Below are 11,576 nucleotides of genomic sequence, written 5' to 3' on the forward strand. Positions count from 1 at the left end.
TTTCAAGAAAAAAACCTTACTATACTATGTCGTTTTTTCAAGAAAAAAAGCCTTACTATACTATGTCGTTTTTTCAAGAAAAAAAGCCTTACTATACTATGTCGTTTTTTCAAGAAAAAAAGCCTTACTATACTATGTCGTTTTTTCAAGAAAAAAAGCCTTACTATACTATGTCGTTTTTTCAAGAAAAAAAGCCTTACTATACTGTCGTTTTTTCAAGAAAAAAGCCTTACTATACTATGTCGTTTTTTCAAAAAAAAAAGCCTTACTATACTATGTCGTTTTTTCAAGAAAAAAAGCCTTACTATACTATGTCGTTTTTTCAAGAAAAAAAGCCTTACTATACTATGTCGTTTTTTCAAGAAAAAAAGCCTTACTATACTATGTCGTTTTTTCAAGAAAAAAACCTTACTATACTATGTCGTTTTTTCAAGAAAAAAAGCCTTACTATACTATGTCGTTTTTTCAAGAAAAAAAGCCTTACTATACTATGTCATTTTTTTCAAGAAAAAAAGCCTTACTATACTATGTCGTTTTTTCAAGAAAAAAAGCCTTACTATACTATGTCGTTTTTTCAAGAAAAAAAGCCTTACTATACTTTGTCGTTTTTTCAAGAAAAAAAGCCTTACTATACTATGTCGTTTTTTCAAGAAAAAAACCTTACTATACTATGTCGTTTTTTCAAGAAAAAAAGCCTTACTATACTATGTCGTTTTTTCAAGAAAAAAAGCCTTACTATACTATGTCGTTTTTTCAAGAAAAAAAAGCCTTACTATACTATGTCGTTTTTTCAAGAAAAAAAGCCTTACTATACTATGTCGTTTTTTCAAGAAAAAAAGCCTTACTATACTGTCGTTTTTTCAAGAAAAAAGCCTTACTATACTATGTCGTTTTTCAAGAAAAAAACCTTATTATACTATGTCGTTTTTTCAAGAAAAAAAGCCTTACTATACTATGTCGTTTTTTCAAGAAAAAAAGCCTTACTATACTATGTCGTTTTTTCAAGAAAAAAAAGCCTTACTATACTATGTCGTTTTTTCAAGAAAAAAAGCCTTACTATACTGTCGTTTTTTCAAGAAAAAAGCCTTACTATACTATGTCGTTTTTTCAAAAAAAAAAGCCTTACTATACTATGTCGTTTTTTCAAGAAAAAAAGCCTTACTATACTATGTCGTTTTTTCAAGAAAAAAAGCCTTACTATACTGTCGTTTTTTCAAGAAAAAAGCCTTACTATACTATGTCGTTTTTTCAAAAAAAAAAGCCTTACTATACTATGTCGTTTTTTCAAGAAAAAAAGCCTTACTATACTATGTCGTTTTTTCAAGAAAAAAACCTTACTATACTATGTCGTTTTTTCAAGAAAAAAAGCCTTACTATACTATGTCGTTTTTTCAAGAAAAAAAGCCTTACTATACTATGTCATTTTTTTCAAGAAAAAAAGCCTTACTATACTATGTCGTTTTTTCAAGAAAAAAAGCCTTACTATACTATGTCGTTTTTTCAAGAAAAAAAGCCTTACTATACTTTGTCGTTTTTTCAAGAAAAAAAGCCTTACTATACTATGTCGTTTTTTCAAGAAAAAAACCTTACTATACTATGTCGTTTTTTCAAGAAAAAAAGCCTTACTATACTATGTCGTTTTTTCAAGAAAAAAAGCCTTACTATACTATGTCGTTTTTTCAAGAAAAAAAAGCCTTACTATACTATGTCGTTTTTTCAAGAAAAAAAGCCTTACTATACTATGTCGTTTTTTCAAGAAAAAAAGCCTTACTATACTGTCGTTTTTTCAAGAAAAAAGCCTTACTATACTATGTCGTTTTTCAAGAAAAAAACCTTATTATACTATGTCGTTTTTTCAAGAAAAAAAGCCTTACTATACTATGTCGTTTTTTCAAAAAAAAAAGCCTTACTATACTATGTCGTTTTTTCAAGAAAAAAAAGCCTTACTATACTATGTCGTTTTTTCAAGAAAAAAAGCCTTACTATACTGTCGTTTTTTCAAGAAAAAAGCCTTACTATACTATGTCGTTTTTTCAACAAAAAAAAAGCCTTACTATACTATGTCGTTTTTTCAAGAAAAAAAGCCTTACTATACTATGTCGTTTTTTCAGGAAAAAAGCCTTACTATACTATGTCGTTTTTTCAAGAAAAAAAGCCTTACTATACTATGTTGTTTTTTCAAGAAAAAAAGCCTTACTATACTATGTCGTTTTTTCAAGAAAAAAAGCCTTACTATACTATGTCGTTTTTTCAAGAAAAAAAGCCTTACTATACTATGTCGTTTTTTCAAGAAAAAAAGCCTTACTATACTATGTCGTTTTTTCAAGAAAAAAAGCCTTACTATACTATGTCGTTTTTTCAAGAAAAAAAAGCCTTACTATACTATGTCGTTTTTTCAAGAAAAAAAGCCTTACTATACTGTCGTTTTTTCAAGAAAAAAGCCTTACTATACTATGTCGTTTTTTCAAAAAAAAAAGCCTTACTATACTATGTCGTTTTTTCAAGAAAAAAAGCCTTACTATACTATGTCGTTTTTTCAGGAAAAAAGCCTTACTATACTATGTCGTTTTTTCAAGAAAAAAAGCCTTACTATACTATGTTGTTTTTTCAAGAAAAAAAGCCTTACTATACTATGTCGTTTTTTCAAGAAAAAAACCTTACTATACTATGTCGTTTTTTCAAGAAAAAAAGCCTTACTATACTATGTCGTTTTTTCAAGAAAAAAAGCCTTACTATACTATGTCGTTTTTTCAAGAAAAAAAGCCTTACTATACTATGTCGTTTTTTCAAGAAAAAAAGCCTTACTATACTATGTCGTTTTTTCAAGAAAAAAAGCCTTACTATACTATGTCGTTTTTTCAAAAAAAAAAAAGCCTTACTATACTATGTCGTTTTTTCAAGAAAAAAAGCCTTACTATACTATGTCGTTTTTTCAGGAAAAAAGCCTTACTATACTATGTCGTTTTTTCAAGAAAAAAAGCCTTACTATACTATGTTGTTTTTTCAAGAAAAAAAGCCTTACTATACTATGTCGTTTTTTCAAGAAAAAAAGCCTTACTATACTATGTCGTTTTTTCAAGAAAAAAAGCCTTACTATACTATGTCGTTTTTTCAAGAAAAAAAGCCTTACTATACTATGTCGTTTTTTCAAGAAAAAAAGCCTTACTATACTATGTCGTTTTTTCAAGAAAAAAAGCCTTACTATACTATGTCGTTTTTTCAAGAAAAAAAGCCTTACTATACTATGTCGTTTTTTCAAGAAAAAAAGCCTTACTATACTATGTCGTTTTTTCAAGAAAAAAAGCCTTACTATACTGTCGTTTTTTCAAGAAAAAAGCCTTACTATACTATGTCGTTTTTTCAAAAAAAAAAAGCCTTACTATACTATGTCGTTTTTTCAAGAAAAAAAGCCTTACTATACTATGTCGTTTTTTCAGGAAAAAAGCCTTACTATACTATGTCGTTTTTTCAAGAAAAAAAGCCTTACTATACTATGTTGTTTTTTCAAGAAAAAAAGCCTTACTATACTATGTCGTTTTTTCAAGAAAAAAAGCCTTACTATACTATGTCGTTTTTTCAAGAAAAAAAGCCTTACTATACTATGTCGTTTTTTCAAGAAAAAAAGCCTTACTATACTATGTCGTTTTTTCAAGGAAAAAAAGCCTTATAGCAAGATAATTCTGCTTTTCAGCTCATCAAGTTGACTTATTGCTTTTGCCTTCCTGTTTTTCCTTTTTGTATTCCCGGAAAGGAAACCGACACTTCCTCCACCGAAGCCTTTAAAAGATGGCGACTATGTGAAATTCCACGCCAGAGCTCTACCATGATGACACCGCTGGTCGCAGGGATAGTGGCGCTAGCGCTCGTGGTGCCAGGTAAGTCGGCCGCTCGCCGCTCGAACTTCGGCACCCCCAATGTGACGGTTCTCCCTCGCTCAGGGGAGGCCATCATCGGGGGCAGGGAGGCGGCACCCCACTCCCGTCCTTACATGGCGTCCATCCAGGCGGTCGAGGGAGACGCCGTGAAGCACGAGTGCGGAGGCTTTGCCGTCGCCGAACGCTGGATCGTCACGGCCGTGCATTGTATGCCCAACGGGTGAGAAATTAAATAATAAGCAATCAAATTTTATTTATTATGGGAATTGTGTGATGTATAAAATTGACGATCGTATGGAGATACATCAAAATATGCCGTTTTAAATGTTACTAGTAGCCCAAAAAAGTTAATGTATTTTCTATTAGTTTGTTTAGTACTTAACTCCACTGGTTTGTCAGCCATGTTATGACAGTACAGTCCCCATAGATCTAATATGCTATGTTTAAAATCCCAAAAGTTCATTTTTTGGTTTAGTTAACTCTGTATCATGATACAAAAAAATATCACTTCATGTCCAGTTCGTGCAGAGACAATCATTCATGCTTTTTTTTAGAAATATTGATTTTAATCATCATTTTTTGTTTTGAAATTGCTGTAACAGGGCCAACGGCCGGAAGGTGGTGCTGGGTGCTCACTCTCTGAGTCAAGCAGAGGACACAAAGCAAACCTTTGACATCCTGGAGCTCCACAATCACCCACAATTTGACCCCGATAACTACAACAATGACATTGCTCTGATTAAGGTACGTGAACGTGCACCATTTGGGGTCTTTTTCGCCTAAATTCCCTTCTTCTGGCCGTAGCTGGACCGCCCGTTCAACGCCACAGAAGCCGTTGGGACGGTGGCGTTCCTGCGAGCCGGCGATGAAGAGCCCGGCCTGGGCGCTGAAGTGGAGACGGCCGGCTGGGGCTCCACGGACAACCTGGGCTCCAGACCCGACGCCCTGAAGGAAGCCGTCATGGACGTGTTGAGCTCGGCCCGTTGCCGGCGGAGTGACTACTTTGGGAGGAAGTTCACCGACAACATGATCTGCGCTCACAAGCTGTGCCCCGAGCCGTGCGACGGGCCACACAGGATAGAGGACTCCTGTGATGTAAGTGGCCATCTTAGGACAGAATTGCACCCTAAGATCCATAGAAAGTAAGCAAAAGGGACACCAATTTGATGATTTATTTGTTTCCACATCTCCAACTGTAGGGTGACTCCGGTGGTCCTCTGCTGTACAACAGCGTGGTGGTGGGCATCACCTCCAACGGTGGCAAAAAGTGTGGGCAGATCAAGAAGCCGGGAATCTACACCACCATCTCGCATTACACTCAGTGGATGGATCAAGTCATGGGCCTTCAAACAGAAGCTTCATAGTAATTATAACACTGATTTTACTTTAACAAAAAGCATTTACGAAAAGGAAAATGTTGTATTTCATTAATAGGACAAATGACTATGTATATGACGTTTGGTCCCCCGGACGTCTGGTCGCTCGGACGTCTGGTCCCCCGGACGTCTGGTCGCCCGGACGTCTGGTCGCCCGGACGTCTGGTCGCCCGGACGTCTGGTCCCCCGGACGTCTGGTCCCCCGGACGTCTGGTCCCCCGGACGTCTGGTCCCCCGGACGTCTGGTCCCCCGGACGTCTGGTCCCCCGGACGTCTGGTCCCCCGGACGTCTGGTCGCCCGGACGTCTGGACCCCCGGACGTCTGGTCGCCCGGACGTCTGGTCGCCCGGACGTCTGGTCGCCCGGACGTCTGGTCGCCCGGACGTCTGGTCGCCCGGACGTCTGGTCGCCCGGACGTCTGGTCGCCCGGACGTCTGGTCCCCCGGACGTCTGGTCCCCCGGACGTCTGGTCCCCCGGACGTATGGTCCCCCGGACGTATGGTCCCCCGGACGTCTGGTCCCCCGGACGTCTGGTCCCCCGGACGTCTGGTCCCCCGGACGTCTGGTCCCCCGGACGTCTGGTCCCCCGGACGTCTGGTCCCCCGGACGTTTGATAACATGACAGGGAAATAATTGTGAAAGGTTAGCATTTGTGTAAAAAGCAACTGTAATGAAGACAGAAAATTGTAGACTTAATAAATGACTCTTTAATAATATTAATCCAAAAACCACTGTTGTGGCATTTTCTCTATCAACGATAACGAGCAGCACGGATGCTATTTTTAGCCTGCAGCCAAGCTAGCAGAAAGATACGGTATGTTCAATCACGTAACATAGAAAAGAAATTCCAAGAATCCCTTACTTGCCGTTGGAGAAGATGTCCTAAAATACAATTTCCATCGGCGACAGGCGTCATTTTCTCATGTTTGACGAGCTCCCGTGTGACGTCACTCACCCCAAGGCCAACCTCCATCCGGTTCAACGGACAAGTTGGCGGCGTGGACAAAGATTTCACGACGTGCTTCTTCATCTTCTACGAATGAGCTCGGATGCCGGGGATGTGATAAGTTGGTTGGTGGGTGCCGCAGACACAATCTCTCATTCCCAGTTCTCCCAGTCTTCTTCCAACTGTTACCAAAAAGCAAAGAAAAACAGTTTCATTAATAGGCGACGAAAAAGAAAGTCAACGGAGAAAAAGACCAACCTCTCCGGATGCTTCGATTTTCGACAGCGCCATTTGAACTTCTTCTTCCGTCATGTCCAGGTCAAAGTCTTTCTCCCAGTCCTCACTCACGTCCGTACTGGAACCTGCTGGCCAAATACAATATAGTCTTAAATTTACACACTTATTGGGGGATAAAAACTAAACATCTTGGGATAAACGCACCTTTTTTTCCGTTGTTAGAGGGCGTTGACTTGCCGCTGTCAGAGTTCAGCTCAAACACCCTCAGGTCTTGGGCCCCCTCGTCCTTAGCACCCTCTACTTTTGAGGTCCGCGCAGCTGCTTTTGGCCGGGTTGCGTTTTCCGTTTGTGTTTCAGGAGGCGAGTCGTGAGTCTGCTGAGGTTTTTCCGTCTGCTCCACACCGCCGTCTACGGTGACCTGGTCCAGCTTCTTCGCCACTTCGCCCACGAGGTGGTCAGGCCGTGCTTCCAGCTGCGTTGGTAGACTCGTACTGTCGCTGCTGACGGAAATGGCGGCGTCGCGCTCCTCGCTCTGAGATGGCTCGCCGTGACTCAGCTGCGTCGTTGACAGCGGCGGTTTGGGGGAGCTGGAGTTGAGCCGAGACGAGGACGTGCTTCCAAGAAAGTCATCTGAAAAGAAACCATAGTAAAGGTGGTTCAGGCTGGAAAAGGAGTCAATTTATTCCAAGCATACCTTCTTCCTCCTCGTCCTCTTCTTCTTCTTCCCATCCGAGCGTCTCCGTGTGGGAAGTCTGTTCAGCCCTCTGCTTCAGAGCCACTCGCCGCGCCTCCTCCTGAAATGTAAGTGTTTGAATGGACATTTTCATGCACAAATGTCCAATAAAGATGTGATTTATGACCTAAAGGCCTTATCTTGACTTTCTTTTGTAGGAAGTAGAGTGGCCTGGAGGGTATTGAAGGGGCCAGTAAAAAAGTCCTACTATACTATGTAGTTTTTTTAAAGTAAAAAAGTCCTACTATACTATGTCGTTTTTTTAAAGGTAAAAAGTCCTGCCATACTATGTAGTTTTTTTAAAGTAAAAAAGTCCTACTATACTATGTCATTTTTTTAAAGGTAAAAAGTCCGACCATACTATGTAGTTTTTTTAAAGTAAAAAAGTCCTACTATACTATGTCATTTTTTAAAGTAAAAATGTCCTACTATACTATGTCATTTTTTTAAAGGTAAAAAGTCCGACCATACTATGTAGTTTTTTTAAAGTAAAAGAGTCCTACTATACTATGTCATTTTTTAAAGGTAAAAAGTCTTACCATACTATGTAGGTTTTTTTTAAAAGTAAAAAAGTCCTACTATACTATATAATATACTACTGGCTAATCTTGGGGAGAGGTGGCCCAGTGGATAAGTCATCAGTTTTCCACCTCTTTGGTCTTGGGTTCAAATCCAAGTGCAAGCAAAGATTTTCCCAATATTATTCAGGTAAATGAATGAGATAAAAGTACAAGTACCACTATCTACTCCCACAGGGTGGTGGCCTAATGGTTAAGTCATCAGTCTGCCACCTATGAGGTCCTGGGTACAAATCCCAGTGCAGGCAAAGATTTTCCCAATATTATTCTGTTAAAAAAATAAGTAAAAATGCCTAAGTGTATAAGTATATAAATGTTCAGTGGTGGATGAAGCATTTTGAGTAAAAAAATGACTAAGTGTTTCACCTGATTTCCTAGGATAAACCGTTTCAACACCCATGTATAAGTGGGGCACGAGTTGGTGTAGTGGGTTGCACACTCGCCTTTGCACCGAGAGAACGTGAGTTCGCTTCCCGGTGTCGGCGGTTCACTGACCAAGCAAGCGGTCGAGGGTCGGCCGAAGGCCGACCCGAGAACGCCTTTCGCACAGACAGGTCCATCAAGTGTCTTCCGAACTGCCGAAGGCAGTTCGGAATATAACCTTTTGCTGAAAAGTATGACTAAGTGTTTAATATAAATTAAAAAGTTTTTCCTTTTTTTTTTCTTCTCGTTCCATTTTCCAGACTACTTGGTCCGGTGATCAGCCAAAGGTCGACAGTGGGAATCGAACCCTGGTCTCCCAGATGGGAGTCCAGTGATCTAACCTCTGCGCCAACCAAGTGACTACACTTTTCACTGTAATCATTTGAGTTTTGTTGAGTACAAGTCCACAGAAACAACTAAGTGAAAAAGTGTCCCAACCGGGATTCGAACCAAGGTCTCCCACATGGGAGTCCAGTGTTCTAACCTCTGCGCCACCAAGTGGTTTACACTTTCCTTTGTCATTATTTCAGTATCTTGACTACAAGTCTACAGAAACAACTAAGTGAAAAAGTGTCCCAACCGGGATTTGAACCCAGGCCACCCAGACGAAAGACAGGTGATTTAACCACTAGGCCACAATTTGGCTAGATATTTCTCCCTTTAAAGTCAGAGTAAATTTGTCAATAAGCAACAGGCAGCACCAAAGACTTTGATACAAGTGCATGGTGGGAGTTGCATACAAATGATTGGGTATGAATCAAAAGAGGGGTGTGTATGTACCTGGTCCAGCTGGAAAACCTTGTAGAAGTACCTCTGCCAGAACTCTGAATGAGCGACGGCTGCTGGAACCTTGAAATAAAACATCCCAAATCAAACTGACAACCAAGCTGTATTAATTTGAAGAAACTAAAATGTTGAACCTACCATTTTTGTGTACAGTGCTCGTATGGAGGGACTGCTGACCAAGAGCTCCGAGATCTCTGCTTTCTTCTCCTCCATGCAGAAGTCGGACAGCCAGTTGTCAAACTGCTCCGGGGGTCCTGAAGAATAATGTACTTTAAAATACTGCAAGTCCTACTTTGAAAGTCTTACCCTTCTGAATAAAAGCATGAAGTCTTGGCACTTTACTTATTTATGTGACCACTTACTTATCTATGTTGGCTACTTATCTATGTTGTTGACTAATTTATTCCTATTTATTATTAGTTATTGTTATTTGTACACTTACCTACTTATCTATGTTGACTACTTATTTATGTTGTTGACTACTGACAATTTATTCTTAATTATTGATTATTTATTTGTTGTTGACTACTCATTTATGTATTTATTTGTGAAACTATTCAATGTATTATTCTTGTATAATGAAAATAAAAGTATTCTATTCAACTAATCAGTCTATGTCCATTCTTTAATGGTTTCTGTGTGTTTTAACTGAGGCTATATAAGCACAAATGTATCCAAAATTAAATGGTTTTGTGCGAGAGGGTCAAAATCTTACCGTCAGGTTCGTTGCAATACGTGGCTGGATCGGCCTGGAGACTGTAGAGACGTGCCTGTGAGGAGAAGAAATTGAAAATGGGGCGTCAATGGCAGCCAACAAGTAAACAGTCCCAAATTGAAGGTTGGATGTCTACCTTTGAGCTGTCGTACACTTCCGTCGTTCCTGCCGGGGTCGCCACCAACGTGATGACGTCACAGTCAATGGTTTTATCAGGGGGCGGAGCAAGCGTGTCCGTTATGACACCTAAGAAACTTGACAGACTCTTCTTGACCTTCTCTGTGGTTTCTGATGAGCCTTCAACCTGGATGCAGTTGAAAACAGTTAAAAATAAATGCTAAAAAATGTGAATCTATTCAAGAAGGACTTACCGCTAACTTGTTTTTGACGGCGGTGGCCGTGGCCGCGATGGAACAGGCGGTGTCATGCTGTACCACCGTGGAGAACTCTGTCAAGTCTCGCTTTATAAACTCCAAAGCTTCAGATGACTGTGGAAAAAAAATAAAGTTATTCCAATTGGAATAAAGGCTTAAACTGTGTTAGGAATCACTGAATAACATTTAAAAAAAAATGCTATTTAGGGCGAAAAATCCACTGGAGAACTATAGACGTGCTTTGAAATTATATTTTAAATATGATAATTTATTTGTTTTTAATGGGCCCTGATGAATTTGAGTGCGTTAACAGAGAATAAAAACAAGATAAACATGAAATGAGGCAAAGAGCCACAGTAAATACAAAATATAATAAGAAGCAAATAGCCGCATGTGGCTCGAGAGCCTGGACTAATGTTACTAAAATAAGACAGAAACAGCGATATCCTTGTATAAGGACAATAAATGCATTAAATTAAATCTTTCAAAGAGCTTACAACGGTAAATTATGACCAGACGGTATTACTGGTAATAAAAAATGATGAATTATTACCTTTTCTTTGACGGCCTGGAAGCTTTGTTGAAGCCAGCCTCCCCACCAGTTTTCCCTGTAATCATAATCATAACAAATCCACATTAGCCGAATAAAATAATACACTAAATAAAGCAGAACGCACCTAAAATCAGCCCCTTGTTCCAATGACATCGTGGAATATTCAAAACACAACCTGCTTCAGTTGGCTAATAATTCGTGGCTGTGTATTATACAAGGTTTCAGGACAAAAATAAATAATTGCATAACTGTGCAATATATAATCGACACTGAGCACAAACTTTGAACTAGATCGATTAAAATCAAGCCGGAACATGAAGCAGAATTCAATTTGATCGTTCGATAAGCGGCGATGTTTGTTTTCGAAGAGCAAACACGTTCAAGCTAAGCTAACGCTAGCCGGGCTAAATTTTGTAAACAAACGCACTTCCTGAAGAAGATTCTGGACGTATTGCACGTTGGCAGTTAGATCACGAGTTTCAGAAAAAAATCAGTCAAGCAAGTACATACGTTGAGAATACGTTTAAATATAAGGCTCTGGTAAATGCACTTACGTTAAAAGCAACTTTAAAAAGTATAACAAATGTGCGACTCGACACTCACCCTTCCGCCATCTTTAGGGGTTGACGTCATCTGTATTGACTGAACTCTAACCCCAGTTGCGTCATAAAAATACGCAGCTGACGAGATTTGTTTATAACTGCCCAAGCATAATTTTATACAAATATAATTTTACATCAGATATTCTAATCCATTTTTTTGTCTGTATATAGATATAAAGATTATTTTTGTTGTTTTTACTTCGTGGGTCCAATTTATTTTGATGTCGTCATTGCCCGATTTCTACAGCGACAGAAGTCAATAAAATTTCAAAATAAAGCTAAAAGACGAAGAATTTCCGGCCTTTGCGAAAATAAAGCTGTATCTAGAGATATTTATTATTATTATTATTATTTTCATAATGACAGTTTATTTACTAC

General features: G+C 39.0%; 2 protein-coding genes across 5 annotated transcripts; one reads left to right on the plus strand and one right to left on the minus strand.

The window, feature by feature from the left end:
- The first annotated feature begins 3,756 nt into the window (after positions 1–3,756).
- Positions 3,757–5,527, plus strand: cfd (complement factor D (adipsin)). Its single transcript, XM_077731623.1, has 5 exons — positions 3,757–3,875; positions 3,939–4,095; positions 4,478–4,619; positions 4,680–4,970; positions 5,075–5,527. The coding sequence occupies exons 1-5, from the start codon at positions 3,824–3,826 to the stop codon at positions 5,237–5,239; spliced, it is 807 nt and encodes a 268-aa protein (XP_077587749.1). The 5' UTR covers positions 3,757–3,823; the 3' UTR covers positions 5,240–5,527.
- A 408-nt stretch (positions 5,528–5,935) lies between these two features.
- bsdc1 (BSD domain containing 1) lies at positions 5,936–11,250 on the minus strand. Of its 4 annotated transcripts, none has more exons than XM_077731622.1 (11): positions 11,200–11,250; positions 10,597–10,651; positions 10,041–10,157; positions 9,806–9,973; positions 9,670–9,724; positions 9,093–9,208; positions 8,949–9,017; positions 7,129–7,228; positions 6,639–7,064; positions 6,456–6,559; positions 5,936–6,379 (listed from the first exon to the last, which is right to left on the minus strand). In XM_077731622.1, the coding sequence occupies exons 1-11, from the start codon at positions 11,208–11,210 to the stop codon at positions 6,350–6,352; spliced, it is 1,251 nt and encodes a 416-aa protein (XP_077587748.1). In that variant the 5' UTR covers positions 11,211–11,250; the 3' UTR covers positions 5,936–6,349. The 4 variants fall into 4 exon arrangements, with proteins under 4 accessions (XP_077587748.1, XP_077587747.1, XP_077587745.1 ...); XM_077731621.1 differs by having other exon boundaries at positions 6,456–6,562; XM_077731619.1 differs by lacking the exon at positions 11,200–11,250 and adding an exon at positions 10,721–11,112 and having other exon boundaries at positions 6,456–6,562.
- Positions 11,251–11,576: the final 326 nt, after the last annotated feature.

Source organism: Stigmatopora nigra, chromosome 13 (assembly GCF_051989575.1).
Source record: "Stigmatopora nigra isolate UIUO_SnigA chromosome 13, RoL_Snig_1.1, whole genome shotgun sequence".
NCBI lineage: Eukaryota > Metazoa > Chordata > Actinopteri > Syngnathiformes > Syngnathidae > Stigmatopora > Stigmatopora nigra.